The sequence below is a fragment of the Oryctolagus cuniculus genome, chromosome 7, assembly GCF_964237555.1.
Source record: "Oryctolagus cuniculus chromosome 7, mOryCun1.1, whole genome shotgun sequence".
In the NCBI taxonomy this organism is placed as follows: Eukaryota; Metazoa; Chordata; class Mammalia; order Lagomorpha; family Leporidae; genus Oryctolagus; species Oryctolagus cuniculus.
This window is the reverse complement of record NC_091438.1, coordinates 6,626,836-6,643,762: the sequence shown is the minus strand read 5'-3', so window position 1 is coordinate 6,643,762 and position 16,927 is coordinate 6,626,836. Positions and strand designations below refer to the sequence as shown.

At 40.9% G+C, this 16,927-nt stretch overlaps 1 protein-coding gene across 11 annotated transcripts in view; it reads right to left on the bottom strand.

Moving 5' to 3' along the window:
* RASAL2 (RAS protein activator like 2) overlaps positions 1–16,927 on the bottom strand; it is a 419,600-nt gene that overhangs the window by 115,340 nt on the left and 287,333 nt on the right. The window contains exon 1 of one of the 11 annotated variants that reach the window (XM_051856993.2): positions 16,328–16,459. The exons of the other annotated variants lie outside the window; for them this stretch is intronic. Within the exon in view, the coding sequence (XP_051712953.2) occupies positions 16,328–16,433 (106 nt within the window). The 5' untranslated portion in view covers positions 16,434–16,459. Of the gene's footprint in view, positions 1–16,327; positions 16,460–16,927 lie in introns of those variants that run through there. 11 annotated transcript variants of the gene reach the window in all.

Genomic DNA, 16,927 nt, shown 5'->3' with positions numbered 1-16,927 from the left:
ATATCAAAGTGAAATTCTCAAGTTAGACCAGACTAGGAAAACACTCCATGTTCAAAGACGCAGTCATTTTGGCCTATATATGTCTAAACACTTCACATTAATAGCACTCCAAGCCAATTCCTAGTAATTGTGTGCACAGATTTTTAAAACATGAGTAAATGTGAATGCTGTGCCAATTATAATTATGCAGAGGCCCCTTTAATATTTTTGATATTGTATTTAGGAAACAAGGACCTAATGTTATTTTCAAAAGAGGAACTCTTCAGTGCACTTTAAAAGGCTTTTAAAAAAATCAATAACATTTCAACAAAGCATGATAAAAACTGAACACACAGCAAGCAATGTGCACCCATTCAAGTCACTGGCATCTCTGCACGTGTGGTACTGCTCTGAATGGACCCACTCCACTAGAATCTATTATCCCTTATACTGTGTAAACGATGGCAAAATCAAATAGGATGAGATATGTCAGTGGCTCAAGTTATTAATGAATGAGATAAGCAAATAACTTCTCTCCATGTTGTGAATTCCAAATTAGGAGGAGTCTTCTCTCATGGGAGGCACAGAAGACATTTAAGATACAGAATGGGAAGACAGCAGAGTAGTGGGAAATGGGTTCATACCTCTTTAAAGAGGGTTTTTAATAAAAAACAGCAAAATGTGAATGCAAAAAGGCTTTCATGAAAATAAAGTTGCACACCTTTTGTTGGAGAGCTGCTAAAGGTAATGGGAGCTCACAGATAGCATCAGAGAATAGTATTACAAAGGCAGAGCGACTGGAGCAGAGACAAAATCACATACTGCGTTGGATAGCTGCTAACCCCACAGCACCTGGGTGTTTTAGACTGCATCCACCATTTTCAGGAGGGCACCTGCTATATTCCACTTCGACTGCTTTAAAGCCGATGCACTGACAATCACCAGCATTCAGCTGCTCTGAAATACAAATCCCTAGAGTCACTTTAATTCATCCAATTTGTATCACTTAGACTGCAGTACTTCACTGAGACGAGCAGTCCTTTCAAGTCTGCATGTCCACACATTCCAGTGTGTGCAAGTCGGAGCTGAGTATATGCATATGGGGAATTCACAGAAAGTAAAGCCATCTAAGTCTTCCCACCTTTCCCTTGCTTCAACACATTTATTCATTATTAGTATTATTTTAAAATATTTCTTCTTGTAAATACAATACGAAGACAATTTTTCCCCTTATCAAGGAAGCTGAACACTGGTCACAAGTATTCCCTTTCTTCAAGTTAAACTTCACAGAATAATGTTGGCTGAGATAGCAGAGAATAGTTTTTATGTAAATAACACTCTCAACTGAAAGGGCTAAGAAAAGAGCTCAGTTTTTATCTTAAGTTTCAGACTCAAAACATTATCTATTCTTCTTAAAACAGTATCTCTATTTTAATGATGATAAAATAATGATCTTAAAAATGATGATAAAAGCAACAATGATAACCATAACAACAAAGCATTGTTTATAATACCTTATTACATGGTAAGGTCTTCTGTGAATTATCTCTTTAATCTTCACAATTCTCTGGAGTTGGAATTATCACCCGCATTTTACATACTAAAGAAGTAAGGAGAGGGGCCAGCATTTGTGGATAAAGTCACAGCCTACGACATCAGCATCCCATACCGGGGTGCCAGTTTAAGTCCCAGCTGCTCCACTTCTGATCCAGCTCCCTGCTAATGCGCTTGGGAAAGCAGTGGAAGATGGCCCAAGTGCTTGGGCCCCTGTACCCACGTGGGAGACCCAGAGGAAGCTACTGTCTCCTAGCTTCAGCCTGGTCCAGACACAACTGTTGAGGTCATTTGGGGAGTGAACCAGTAGATGGATGATCTCTCTCTCTCTCTCTCTAACTCTGCCTTTCAAATGAACAAAATAAATCTGCATTTTTTTTTAAAGTTAGGAAATGTTCTATAATTCTGCCCATGTTTATGTAACCAATAAAAGTCAGAATCAAGGTTGGAACCTCTACAGCCTGGATTTAGAGCCTATGCTTTCAATCACCATTTATGCTATCCTGTTATTCATGTTTTTTGTATAATGGACTGCAATGGAGGGAAAAAACAAGAAAAATAATCATGGAGACCCATTTTATTGCTTCTTCCTAAAAATAAATCAAGAAACTAGCCAAAGCAGATAAGATGCCCGCATCCTATATCCCAGTGACTCAAGTCTCAGCTCTGCTCCTGACTCCGGCTTCCTGCTGATGCAGACCTCTGGAGGCAGCAGGTGATGGCCAAGTACGTTGGTGTCTGCCACCTACATGGGATACCCAGATTGAGATCCTGGCTCCAGGCTTCAGCCTAGTGCAGCCCTGGTTGTATGGGCATTTTAGGAGAAAACCAGCACATGGAAGATCTCTGTATCTTTATCTCTGTCTTTCAAATAAAATCAGTTAGTTAGTTAATTTTCTATCTATTTTTTAAAAAAAGGTTTATTTATTTGTTTGAAAAGCAGAGGAGTTACAGGGAGAGAGGGGTAGAGAGGGAGAGAGAGGGAGAGGGAGGGAGGGAGGGAGGGAGGGAGAGATATCTTCCATGAACTAGTTCCTTCCTCAAATGATTGCAGTGGCCAAGGAGAGGCCAGGCTGAAGCCAAGATCCCAGAGCTCCATTTGGGTCTCCCGCTCAGGCGGCAGGGTCCCAGGCACTTGGGCCATCCTCTGATGCCTTCCCAGGAACATCATCAAGGAACTGGATCAGAAGTGGAGTAGCCAGGACTTGAACTGGTGCTCAAATGGGATGCCCATGTGACAGGTGGTCACTTAATCCACTGTGCCACAATGTTGGCCCCTTGTTAGTATTTTTAAAAAGAAGGCCGGCGCTGCAGCTCACTAGGCTAATCCTCCGCCTGTGGCGCCGGCACCCCGGGTTCTAGTCCTGGTTGGGGCGCTGGATTCTGTCCCGGTTGCTCCTCTTCCAGTCCAGCTCTCTGCTGTGGCCTGGGAGTGCAGTGGAGGATGGCCCAAGTGCTTGGGCCCCGCACCCGCATGGGAGACCAGGAGGAAGCACCTGGCTCCTGGCTTCGGATCAGCGCAGCATGCCGGCTGTAGTGGCCATCTGGGGGGGTGAACCAATGGAAGGAAGACCTTTCTGTCTGTCTCTCTCTCTCACTGTCTAACTCTGCCTGTCCAAAATAAATAAATAAATAAAATAAAAAATAAAAAAAAAGAATGTACTAGCCAATGAACACAATGAGATGAGCTGACGGGATAAACAGGGGAGCAGGTTTCTTATTTAATTATTAAAAGTAATGGTGAAGTTTTTGAACAAAACAAGAAAAATACTATAAAGAATATTTACTAATGATTCCTTCAATAAAAAGTGACTAAACCCCTCCAAAAAATAGCATATCCTTCACTACTCCTACAGTAGTCTCCAGTAGGGAGATAACTAACCAGCCAAATTCAACGAGATAAACACCGATTAGAAAACATTAAGATTTTGGGTTTTGCAAAAGACAACGTTTATAACTGACAAAGCACTGTTCAGTATAAGATGACTGTTTTGAGCATTTCAATCTAGTTATTTGTAAGACTTTCTTAATCTCACAGCTTTATTTTTGTGAGTTACATTTTAATTAACTCTTCAACAGATACACTGTAAAACCTTTACATCTAAAGTTTTCTAGAATGATTTAAATATAATTGGTCATATAATATTAGACTTATTTCTACTATGAATTCAGTATTTAGTAGACATTAAAAAATGATTTAATCCTTGATTTTGCCCAGGTCTTTTAAGACTAGTTTCAGTTTTATTTCCAAAGGTAATTAACAGAAAGTATGAAAAAGGAAAACGTACAAATATGCAGACCTCTAACAGAAAGATGCAAACTTAGTGATTCACTGAAACTAAACACGGACGTGGCGCTGTACAAAGCAAAACTGTTTACACTCAGCAGCACTACTGGTGAAGGTAACGGTTGGCTTGTGCCCAGTTAGTCCTCAAACACTGCCAAGTGTCTGAGAAATCTACCAGCGTCATTCTGTGCTCTTTATTTCCACTACCATCATCCTGCTCATCTAGGGCTTCTTATCTTCTCATGAAGATTACAGCAGTAACCTCCTGACTGATCTCACTGACTTTGTCTGCTTAAAGCTATCCTGCTCACCAATACCAGATTAATCTCCCCAATATGCTACTTTCTTCCTACAGATCATCAGATAGGCAGTCAGGCACTGGGGGGTAGGGGTTGGAGAAGGGGGGGAATCGCCTCGTTCCACTAGTCACTCTTTCCTGCCTACAATTTGCCCCACTCAGGACTGACCTCTGATCTCAAACTAGCCACATGCATTTCTACAAGTCTATCTTCGCCAATGATTTTCATTTATCTTCCAAATCTGAGGTGACCTTCAATATCAACTTCGATTCACCTATTCCCACAAAACCAGGTCTAATTATTTATATTACTTTGATTTCCAATTAATACATTTATTTAAATTCATATTACTTGATTATATGTGCTTTAGCTTTGGGAACCAAGAACTAAACTATATTCCTGACTAATACTAATGTTCTGCAACCAGAAACTCATGCTGCAAGATATGAATAATGAATATCTTGTCTAAATTTTCAATCTAAGCAAAGTTTTTAAAAAAAATTATTTATTTATTTTAAAGGCTGAGTGACGGAGCGGAAGAGAGAGACAGAGGAACAGCCAAGGTTAGGTCAGACCAAGACAGAAGCCAGGAATTCCATCCAGGTCTCCCATGTGGTTGGCAAGAATTCAAGGACTTGGGCCATCATGTGCTGCCTCCCAGGTGCATTCACAGGAAGCTGGATCAGAAGTGTGAAGGAGCCAGGACTTAAACTAGCACTCTCATATGGAATGTGGGTGGGTGTCCAAAGTGGCAGATTAATCCTGTGTCACAGGATTAATCTTGTCACATCCCCTACACAAATTTTAAAATTATTTTCTGAGTATTAAGTATTATTCCCACGTTTCCATAAACCATATATACACATTCTTGCTCACTTGTAGGGAGTACTCACGTAGAGTAAAAGACATCAATTACCAAGTAAATTTTATCTAAGCAACTAAAAAACTGTTAAGCATACTTAGCCTGGATATCCTCTCTTTAATGATGCATATGAATATAATTCTGATATGCTATATTTAGCCATGTAGAATTGTCATTTTTTGCTGGTTAAAATGGTAATATATTAGCAATTTCATGTGGTTTAACTTAATACATAACAAATGTATACATTTTCTAATTATTTCTGATTAATTCATACATGGAATTAAATTCTATTATCTGGTCAGCCCTTGTGCTGACTGTTGAGTAACAGCTTACTATTTTATTCTTTTTAGTATTTTCTTTTTCTACTTAATACCATTGGTTGAACTCTTTACTTAACACAGAATTACTCTTAAGTGTTTAAATCCAATTGAAAATTGTTCCCTGTAAAAAAATAAGAGTAGGAATAAGAGAGGGAGGAGATGTACAGTTTGGCACATGTTCCCACTGACTTACACCTAAAGGTAAAGCTAAAAACTTGCCATGGTATCCCAAAACCCATTAAGTTGGCAGGTACTAATGCCATCACACTAGTTAAAGTGATCATTTTAAGCGCATAACTGATCATAAAGATAGGAATAAGTGTCAAAAAGATCACATAAATAAGACCAAGTGTCTGCTAATAACAATAGATAGAATTAAAAAGGAGAGAATGATCCAACATGGGAAGTGGGCCACACTCATAGAATGATAAATTCCCTAAACAGCACTCTGGCATCAGAATCAGCCCTTAGAGCATTTGGATCTGGCTAAAAAGCCCATGAGAGCATTTCAGGCATGGAAAGCCAAGACACTGTGGCAAAAAATGGCCTACATGAAAGATCTCTGGGAGTGAGACCCCAGTGGAAAGAAGGGGCCATTAAAGAAGGAGGTACCTTTCTCCGAAGGGAGGGGAGAACTTCCACTTTGATTATGGCCTTGTCTAAATAATGTTGAAGTTTGTGGACTCAAAAGGCTTCCATAGCCTTGGCAGCTCATGACAAGAGCCTCGGGTGATCACTGAAGTCATAAATAAGAGTGTCAACTGTTAAATCAACAACAGGAGTCACTGTGCACTTGCTTTCCATGTAAGACCTCTGTCCTTAATGAGTTGTACTATGAGAATTAATGGTAAAACGAGTCTTCAAACAGTACTTTATACTTTGTGTGTCTCACTGGGTGCAAACTGTTGAAATCTTTACTTTGTATAGAGTTGATCTTTTGTATATAATTAGAAATGAATCTTAATGAAGAATGAGATGGGAGAGGGAGTAGGAGGTGGGACGGGAATGGTGGTGGGAGGACAGGTATGGGGGGAAGAACTGTTATATTCCAAAAAGCTGTACCTATGAAATTTATATTTATTAAATAAAAGCTTTCAAGAAAAAACAATAACTTTCCTTTCTGTATAGCCACTTGAATCTTCAGCTATAATTGAGATTTTTATAAATAAGCTTCATGGGAAATTATGTTTAAAAGTTTTGAAGTGTTTTCTTTCTATGCATTATTCTATTTAAAAATTCACAAATTTTATTAAGAGACATACTTAAACATAATCAGCTTCAATTCTTGATATTGTCTTATTTCTATTTGCTTTAAATATCTGTTCAGCCTTATTTCCTTGAATTTTTTTTTCTGTGAACTTTTTTTTTTTTTTTTTGACAGGCAGAGTGGACAGTGAGAGAGAGAGAGAGAGAGAGAGAGAGAGAAAGGTCTTCCTTTGCCATTGGTTCACCCTCCAATGGCTGCTATGGCCGACACGCTGTGGCCGGCGCATCGCGCTGATCCGAAGCCAGGAGCCAGGTGCTTCTCCTGGTCTCCCATGGGGTGCAGGGCCCTAGCACTTGGGCCATCCTCCACTGCACTCCCTGGCCACAGCAGGGAGCTGGCCTGGAAGAGGGGCAACCGGGACAGAATCTGGCGCCCCGACTGGGACTAGAACCTTGTGGTGTGCCGGCACCACAAGGTGGAGAATTAGCCTAGTGAGCCGCGGCGCCGGCCTCTGTGAACTTTTTAATGTTTGTGTTTATCTAGTTGAAAGAGAGATCTTTCATTTGCTGGTTCACTCCTCAAATGCCTACAAAAGCCAGGGTTGGGCCAGGCCAAAGTCAGGAGCCAGAAACTCCATGCAGGTCTCCCATGTGGGTGGCAGTAGCCCAGGCACTTTATCCAACATCCACTGGCTCTCAGGAAGCGTTAGCAGGAAACTGAATAGAAATGGGATGGGGGTGGCATAGCTGGAACTCAAACTGGCACACTGATATGGGAATGTGTGCGTCCAAGAGGCAGCTTAACCCACTGTCCCAGCACCAGACCCAGTTTACTTTAATCTTTTAAATGCACACCCTAATGAGGAAATTTTTTGAAAGATCATCTTCTATTCTTTTTTTTTCTTTTTTCTCCCTGAGCTCAGGAAATTCCCCAAGGATATAAGCTTAAAAACTCTAAGGAATCATGTAAGACTTGAGAAGGATGGAATTTCCAAGCAGATGTTTTAGCATGGCTCATGTGTTGTGTATGTGTATGTGTGTGTGTGTGTGTGTGTATTAACTTTAGATATTACAATGCCAATTTATTCATTTGCTATAAGAGAACTGAATCTCCACTGATTAGAAATATTAATACAAGTGTAATCCAGCATTCATTCTTTTTCTGAAGTCAAATTATATGAGAAATGAAACCATAATCAGTGATAGATTTTAAACTACTGATTCAATTTCTTCAGTGGTTGTAGGTGGCTGGCCTAATTATTTTTTATAACTTCTATATTATATTTTAATAATATTTTCCTCAAATGTTCATTTTGCTTAATTTATCAAATATATTTTCATAAGGGTATTTATGAGTTCTATTTTTCAAATTTGTAATTTTCTAAAATTATGTCCTTGGCTCATTTCTAATAGTTTATTTATACTTTCTTTTTTTAAAGATTTATTTATTTATTAGAAAGGCAGAGTTACAGAGCAGCAGAGGCAGAGAGAGAGAGAGAGAGAGAGAGGTCTTCCATCCAGTGGTTCACTCCCCAAATGGCTGCAACTATTGGAGCTGTGCCTATCCGAAGCCAGGAGCCAGGAGCTTCTTCCGGGTCTCCCACGTGGGTGCAGGGGCCCAAGGACTTGGGCCATCCTATATTGCTTTCCCAGGCCATAGCAGAGAGCCGGATTGGAAGTGGAGCAGCCGGGCGGGACTCGAACTGACGCCCACATGGGATGCCGGCACAGCAGGCAATGGCTTTACCCGCTATGCCAAGCGTTGGCCCCATACTTTATCTTTTGATTAGAAACTGACAGTTTTATCTATCAGCCATATTGATTTTGTTTGTTTCCCATTTCATTATTACTTGTTCTCATCTTCATTATTTCTTTCTTTTCCCAATTTTCAATATAAAAGACTAGAAATTTCACTTCAGAATCATTTTAGCAATTTGCTGCAAATTTTAATATGGACTATTTTCTGTGTTACTCAGTTTTACGTATTTTAAAACTATCATCATGTTTTCTTCTTTGACTACTTAAAAAACTTACTTAAAAAGTTTCGCAAGCCAACACTTTGGCATGGCGGGTAAAGCTGCTACCTGCAGTGCCGGCATCCTGTGTGGGTGCCAGTTCCAGTCCTGGCTGCTCCACTTCCGATCCAGCTCTGTTATGGCCTGGGAAAGTAGTGGAGGATGGCCCAAGTCCCTGGGCTCCTTTACCTGTGTGGGAGATGTGGAGCAAACTCCTGGATCCTGCTTTTGGATCAGCGCAGCTCCACCTATTGCAGCCATCTGGGGCGTGAACCAGCAGATGGAAGACTCTCTCTCTCTCTCTGCCTCTCTGTAACTCTGCCTTTCAAATAAATAAATAAATCTTTAAAAAAAAAAAAAGGGAAAAAAAAAACCTTTCCCCCAAAGTGGCTAATGCTGCCATGCATTGGGTAAGCTGCTGCCTGTGATGCCAACATTCCAAATCAGAGTGCCAGTTCCAGTCTGTGCCGCTTCGCTTCCCATCAAGCTCCTGGGAAAACAGTGGAAGATGGCCGAAGTACTCGGGACCCTGTCACCCACATTGGAGACCTGGAAGGAGTTCCTGGCTCCTGGCTATTTGGAGAGTGAACCAGTAAATGGAAGATCTCTTTCTCTGTCTCCTCCTCTCTCTATGTAACTCTGCCTTTCAAATAAATAAATAAATAAATCTTGGAAAAAATAGTAATAATGAAAAAGGTTTCCAAAAGTAAAGGTTTCTTGGCCGGCGCTGCGGCTCACTAGGCTAATCCTCCGCCTTGCGGCGCCGGCACACCGGGTTCTAGTCCCGGTCGGGGCGCCGGATTCTGTCCCGGTTGCTCCTCTTCCAGGCCAGCTCTCTGCTGTGGCCCAGGAGTGCAGTGGAGGATGGCCCAGGTGCTTGGGCCCTGCACCCCATGGGAGACCAGGATAAGCACCTGGCTCCTGCCATCGGATCAGCGCAGTGTGCCGGCTGCAGCGCGCTGGCCGCGGCGGCCATTGGAGGGTGAACTAACGGCAAAGGAAGACCTTTCTCTCTGTCTCTCTCTCACTGTCCACTCTGCCTGTCAAAAATTAAAAAAAAAAAATTTAAAAATTTCATTTTCTCTTTTAATGCTTTTGACATTATGCACTCCTTTTCTATTCTTTTAGTAGTTGCCCTTAACACTTTGGCATGTACACTTAAGAGCTAATCAGGCCAGCGCCACAGCTCAATAGGCTAATCCTCCACCTAGTGGCGCCGGCACACCAAGTTCTATTCCCGGTCGGGGCGCCGGATTCTGTCCCGGTTGCCCCTCTTCCAGGCCAGCTCTCTGCTGTGGCCAGGGAGTGCAGTGGAGGATGGCCCAAGTGCTTGGGCCCTGCACCCCATGGGAGACCAGGAGAAGCACCTGGCTCCTGCCATTGGATCAGCGCGATGCGCTGGCCGCAGCACACTGGCTGCAGCAGCCATTGGAGGGTGAACCAATGGAAAAAAGAAGACCTTTCTCTCTGTCTCTCACTGTCCACTCTGTCTGTCAAAAAAAAAAAAAAAAAAAGCTGATCAGGATTTCTATTCTTTGCTTGGATAATTCTTAAAGTAGTTCAGTTTCCATTAACCCTTTCCTATCTCTGACATATTATTGTTGTCTACTATTTTAATTTTACTTTATCAGAATTGTAGTTATAAATTCTGACGGGATATTTTTCCCTCTGACCTGCTGCGCCTAGCAGGGTAAGTTTAGACAAATAAGATTTGTCTATTTTTGTCAGATTTTTTTCTTATTTCCATTTTAAAAGATATTTATTTGAAAGGCAGAGCTACAGAGAGAGCAGGAGAGACAGCGCCAGACTTTCCATCTGCTGCTCACCCCTCAAACAGCTGCAGAGGCCAAGGCTGCGGCAGCTGAAGCCAGGAGCGTCATCTGCACGTCCCACGTGAGTGCCAGGGGCCCAAGTACTTGGACCACCACCCGCTGCTTTTCCCAGGCCATTTTCAGGCAGATGGATTGGAAGTGGAGCAGCTGGGACTTGAACCAGTGCCTGCATGGGATGCCAACAGCATAGGCAGTGGTTTTACCCACTACACCACAACTCCAGCCCCTTACTTGCACTTTTACTGAGGGGTACAAATAGGTACTCAGTCCTAAGGGAAGAGTGGGATGGAACTCTTAGTTGTTAGTCTTTAGTTTCTTTGGAACCTTGGTTCATCTGTTGTCTTGTAGCCACTGAAACTTAACTCTGAAACTCTGAGATGGGTAAATGTCTCCAAGGCCATTTACAACCTGCAATTTGAACTTTTTGCTCTCTTTGTTCTCTTCTTGGGGACTTACTTCCTTTTTGAGAGTTTGGCCATTTAGTTTAAAATACCCCACTTTTCTAGTTGTTTCTATATTTATTGGAATATGTAGTCTTTTATGGTACCAGAAATGAGAGTCTCAATTTTTAATATTTCTCTATTCCCTAATATTAGGTATATTTCAGGTTATAGTTGTCAACAAGCAAACACTGAATTTCTGTCAGTAGAATCATTTAGAAACTTAGAAATTTTTAAGATTGGGGGCTGGCGCCGTGGCTCACTTGGTTAATCTTCTGCCTGTGGTGCCAGCATCCCATATGGGTGCCGGGTTCTAGTCCCGGTTGCTCCTCTTCCAGTCCAGCTCTCTGCTGTGGCCCGGGAGGGCAGTAGAGGATGGCCCAAGTGCTTGGGTGCCTGCACCTTCATGGGAGACCAGGAAGAAGCACCTGGCTCCTGGCTTCGGATTGGTGCAGTGCCGGCTGTTGCGGCCATTTGGGGGTTGAACCAATGGAAGGAAGACCTTTCTTCTCTCTGTCTCTTTCTCTCTCACTGTCTATAACTCTGTCAATAAAAAAAAATTAAAAAAAGAAAAATTTTTAAGATCAAAATTACATTCTTCTTTCAAAGAATTATTCTGCCACCTAAATAACTTCACTAATAAAGTGAAATGAAATAAATTTGGTTTAGAAAATGTAAAGTGGTTTAAACTATTTATTGAATATTTTCCCTCTTATTCTAGAGTTCAGAAAACCCAATCATAATCTAACAAATAATTATTGCAAATGCTACCAGTGTACCTGAAGTGATATGTACAGATGTGGTTTTACAGAATAGTAGTGGAAAAGGGGAGAAATAACAGCGGATCTGACAGAATAATTTTTGTTAACTTTGAAAATAACTGTTTTAAAAAAAAGTAATGTATCTCAGACTCCTGGATATCCGGACAGCATTCATTAATTAATTCACTCAAGAAAGTAATTTTTAAGCACCTACTCATTGCTATTTTAGAATATGCCAAAATATTAAGAGACGATCCCTACCCGGCTGACCCAGAGGAGTATTAGATGAGTAAACAAATAGCATAAATGGGTATATAAATAACTATCCACAGTGCAAGACTCGGTGTGATAAATGCCATTTCATACCCACCTCCCCTGCTGTATCTCCTCCTTGTCCCTATTTTCAATCACCAAATTTCCCCCATCTTCCTTACTTTTCATTGCTACATCTGTCCATGCCCATTTGATTCCTGTACGAGTTTCTTCCTTCTCCCAGGCAAGGTTTAATCCTATGATGCTAACTCTACCCTCATCTCTAAATCCGTAAGATTGTGTTCTCCCAACTGTCTTCTTCTCTTTCAGGTTCAATATCTTCCTCTCTCCACTACCCATAAATATACAAAAGTCTTCCCAACTTTAAGAGGGCACGTTTTCCTGTCACTCACAGATTTCTTTAGCTAATCTTTTCTGACTTTTCTTGGCTTTTGTAATCACTGATCTCCTTCCTGGTCTTTCTTCCACCTGTATGATTGTTCCTGTTGTATTTTCTCTTCCTCTCCACTACCCCTAAATTGTTGGTGCTCTTCAAGGTGCAACTTCTGCTGTATCTTTCCTTGTCAATCCATCAACAGTGGATCACCTACAGATGCCGGAAAGTCAATGGTCTTTCTTCCGCAGATTTGTACTTCAAACTGGAGGTAGACTAGTCATCTTAGAAGTCAATACACAATCTAGTTTGAATAATAAATAATAAATAATTATGATACAGAGAGATAAGTATTCCAGTAGAGATCTTATTCTGAACCTGGACTGCTGTAACAGCTTTCAAGCTGGTTTAACTGCTTCCAGTCTACTCCTACCCTGGTGCCATTTTCAGAAGTCTTTTTTTTTTTTTTAATTTTAATTTTTTATTTTTTTTTGACAGGCAGAGTGGACAGTGAGAGAGAGAGAGAGACAGAGAGAAAGGTCTTCCTTTTTGCCGTTGGTTCACCCTCCAATGGCCGCTGCGGCCAGCGCGCTGCAGCCGGCGCACCGCGCTGATCCAATGGCAGGAGCCAGGTACTTTTCCTGGTCTCCCATGGGGTGCAGGGCCCAAGTACTTGGACCATCCTCCACCGCACTCCCTGGCCACAGCAGAGAGCTGGCCTGGAAGAGGGGCAACCGGGACAGAATCCGGCGCCCCGACAGGGACTAGAACCCGGTGTGCCGGCACCACAAGGCGGAGGATTAGCCTAGTGAGCCGCGGCGCCGGCCCAGAAGTCTTTTGATCATGTATTTTTATTGCTCAAGTATCTTTAATTCTGCTCTACGGTTTTCAGAATAAAACTGCCACTCATTGACCAGTCATGAAGTTCCTAAAGCAGGGGTGGGGAATATCCGACCTGTGGGTTATCCACCTAAGACCCGCGAAATCACATGGTCTGGCCCTACCAAGGCACCTGCAGGTGGGACTCGAAATTCAGTGAATCCATAACAGGCTAATTTTTAAGCTGATAATTTGGTATGGCCTGCAAATGATGTTATAAATATCCAAATGGCCTCTGGCAGATAAAAAGGTTCCCCACCCTTACCACAGTGAGCCCCCAAGTACTTTTCAAATGTTATCTCTCATTACTTCAATATACTGACTCTCAGTTCCCTTTGTGTCACTTTACTCATTGGATCTGAAAATAATTCACTATTTCTTATAACACTGCTTTCATACAGATAACTCCACAATGGCCATTCAAACATCTATATTTGAAGTTTTCTTTCATTCCAAGACAATCTTCAGTGTTCTTAATGAAAAAGGATTATTTCCATTCCTCAGACTCCTAAAGTAATTTTTGTCTGGATAAATAATTCCACAATTGGGTATTCCCTTATTTTCTCTATTATTGTCTTTAATCACTATTTATTCTTCCTCATTGAGCATGTGTGTATATATATCTATATCTAGATATATATATATGTATGTATTTATACATATGTATATATATACACACATATCTAGATATAGATATATATAAAACATGTTTTCACATCAAATTCTAAGCTTCCAGCCACAGCATCTAACTGTATCCTGAACGTTGTATTTCTTTCACAAACAAGATTTGAAAGAGAGCAGAGTTTTGGAAAGCTGAGTTTGAGCATGTTGATAGAACAGCAAGGGTAGGAGAGGGCAATGCTGGTTAAGAGATAGGAAGTCGATCGGTTTGGCTGGAATGGGGGTTTTGGTGGTTTTCCCCTACCCTTAGAGGCAGAATGGAATGTCAGCTAGAAGAGTCAATAAAACTCACAGCAAGGCGTTTTGACAGGTGCTGAAAGAATTATGGCAGGATTTTGAATATAATCATGGACAGGCCAGTGTTCTAATGGCACTAAATTCAGAGGAAGGCCCGAATGTTAGTTAGGTAGCTACTGTCCAGAAGTGAAGTAGCAGAGTCTAACCAGCACAAAGTAATTTCCTTGTATCTCCAGCTTCTAGAGTGATATTTGCCTTAAAAATATTTTGGCCAAAGAAAGCCTAGTTTGACAGGTTCCTTGACATAGTGTCTCTTGGTTTTGTTCACTCTAGATCCATCAGAAAGCCCATTTGGTTTTCGTATTTTTTCCTGGCACCTTCTTGAGAAAAGCACATTCTCATTTATGTTGACTGCATTAGCCAATGACTTGTCACAGGGGCTTTGTTGAATCTTCAAGCTACCGCAAGCTGTATCTGAGATTTGCCCCCAATTCCCAATTCACACTTCCTGCTTTTCATGGATGGAGATGTTTGCTACCTATGGTTAGGCAACACCATCAATCCTAAAAATAAGATTTGCTGACCAGGGCTTAGCCCCACCTCAGCAGAGCACGAGATACAGAGTTGTCTATTCACTCAGCAACTAAACAAGCAGAATCACCACTCAGACTTATCTATATTTTATATACTATTACATATACTAGGGTTTTCTTTCATTAGCTGAATAATTGTGAACTAGAAGCGAACAGGGTAATTTGGAAACATTTGCATTACTCTTCCAAGTAAGTTCTGTGTCTTTTCTACCTCTATCAGTGGATAAATAGGAATTTACTAATTTCCCTCATCAGAGGACAGGAGCCAGGATGGGCAGAGGCAATACTATAATGCCTTTTATTTGATCCAATTCATTTCAGGTATAATGGGATAGTGGCAAAGAAAGACACACACACACATACAGAGAGAGAGAGAGAGAGAGAGAGAGAGAAACAAAAAAGACAAACTTGAGGGTAGATAAGCTAAATTCCTAAAGGTACACAAAAGCAAAAGGTGTTTAATGACTCTGCCTCCTTTCCCATGCGACAGGGTTTAGGTGGTCGGCTTTACTTAGAGATGTTTGTATCTGTTTTACTTCACTGATGTTTTCTTTTATGTGTTGGGGGAGGGGAATGGAAGTAAGTATAATGGAACAGGCTTCAGAGAAAGAAAGACTCTACAAGGTATTTGTATTTTAAAGTCACTCCAATGCTCATGCTAAATGAGGATATGATAAACAAATTAAGAGTAGGATTAATGTCTACATATACCTACAGGATTTCAAAATATATGATTTGATTGATTCTTTACATGTAGACTTCATTTAAAAACAAATCATTTATAGAATGTTAAGATGATAATAGAATTGAATTAAATAAAGCCAATAGAAACTTATGCAAATATAAGACAGACTTTTTAATAACAGGCATATCTTCCAGACTGGCACACAACTATTTATAGGCTGCAGACAATGTTCATGGGGACTAACCAGAACACTGGCTGCATTTTGTCCACACATAATAGAGGTATCCTTACATTGAGTAAATGTACCAAGGCATACACCAAGCTTATAAAAGGGATACATTTGAAGGCTACTGTTAAGGCAACAAAAGTATTCCCAAGTAGAATCTTTTTGTTAAGTATCAAGCTCTCCTACCACATTCAAGATATGATTAAATTTATAAGCCAACTTTTCTAGGAATTTGCTTGTTAAACTGATAACTCCATGGTCAACAATTGCTTTTCTTAGAAATTTTCCAAAAAGCATCTATAGATCCAAAGTTAAAGTAATGACCAGTCCATGTGTCTTATTTTATGTACTCAGCAAAAATCACATACGAGCATTACAAATAGTTCACACCTTGCCAAAAAGCTACTTCTCAGTTTGTACATTGGCTTTCCATGGACACAAAGCCTACTCCCACTCTCACACACCAAGTCCTACCAGCACTGTGTCGATAATACAATAAATAACAATATATTTCAGCTCGCCAAAGTTATCTTAAATACCACAGACAGCTGGCCAGATGACATGGTGAGCTTTGTATGGCAATGGCACTCTTTGTTAAAGCAAAGCAAACTGTCTCGTATTTCCCATAGCCAGTGTTGGTGGCATTATTTCTACAGACACAAACAAAACTTGAAAAGCAGATAACTTATACATATTCTTTTAATTCTTCTCCCCCCTCTTAACAAATACACAAGTGAATTTAGAAAATCTGGGGTCTTATTCCCCAAAGTAAGAAAAGTTCAGACAACAAAGGGTTAAAAGAACAAGGGAGCCCTACCGTACCCAGAAATGACAGAAGGCTCTTCTCCTCTTCGGTGCTACTATCCAACCACTCCGCCACATCACCGGGGGAAAGGAGACTCATTCTCCAGCCAGAAAACTTTTCCATACAGAGCACAATTACGGAATGATGAAGCGGGAAAAGAAGAATTCAAAGACTAAATTCTTGGGGGTCCAACACTTAAATTGCTGGCTAGGCAGTAATGATGAAAGAGAAAATGGGACCCTCCCTCGATTCTGAATTCTCTCTGTGACATCAATCTAATACAACAGGGGTGGTGTAGAGGAGAGAAAGAAGGAAAGAGAAAGAGAGGGTTAAAAGAGGATGGAAGAAGAGAGGGAAAGAAAGATTTGTCCTTCTGCCTCTTGGTGTTAAGCTTTAGCCTGAAAGAGAAAGCCAGGATCAAACTGAATAATGATCTGTGTTTAATGACAGGAGAAAGCATAGGAAAATAAAATATAGAGACACCCAAGGAAAAAGAAAGAGGTTCCTACACTAGAAGCAGCTTAGATAACCGGACAGCACAATAGCTCATCAGTTAAGAGAAGCGTATCATCAAACAAAAACAAAGACAAAAGAACAAATTCAGCATTTGGTTTTGT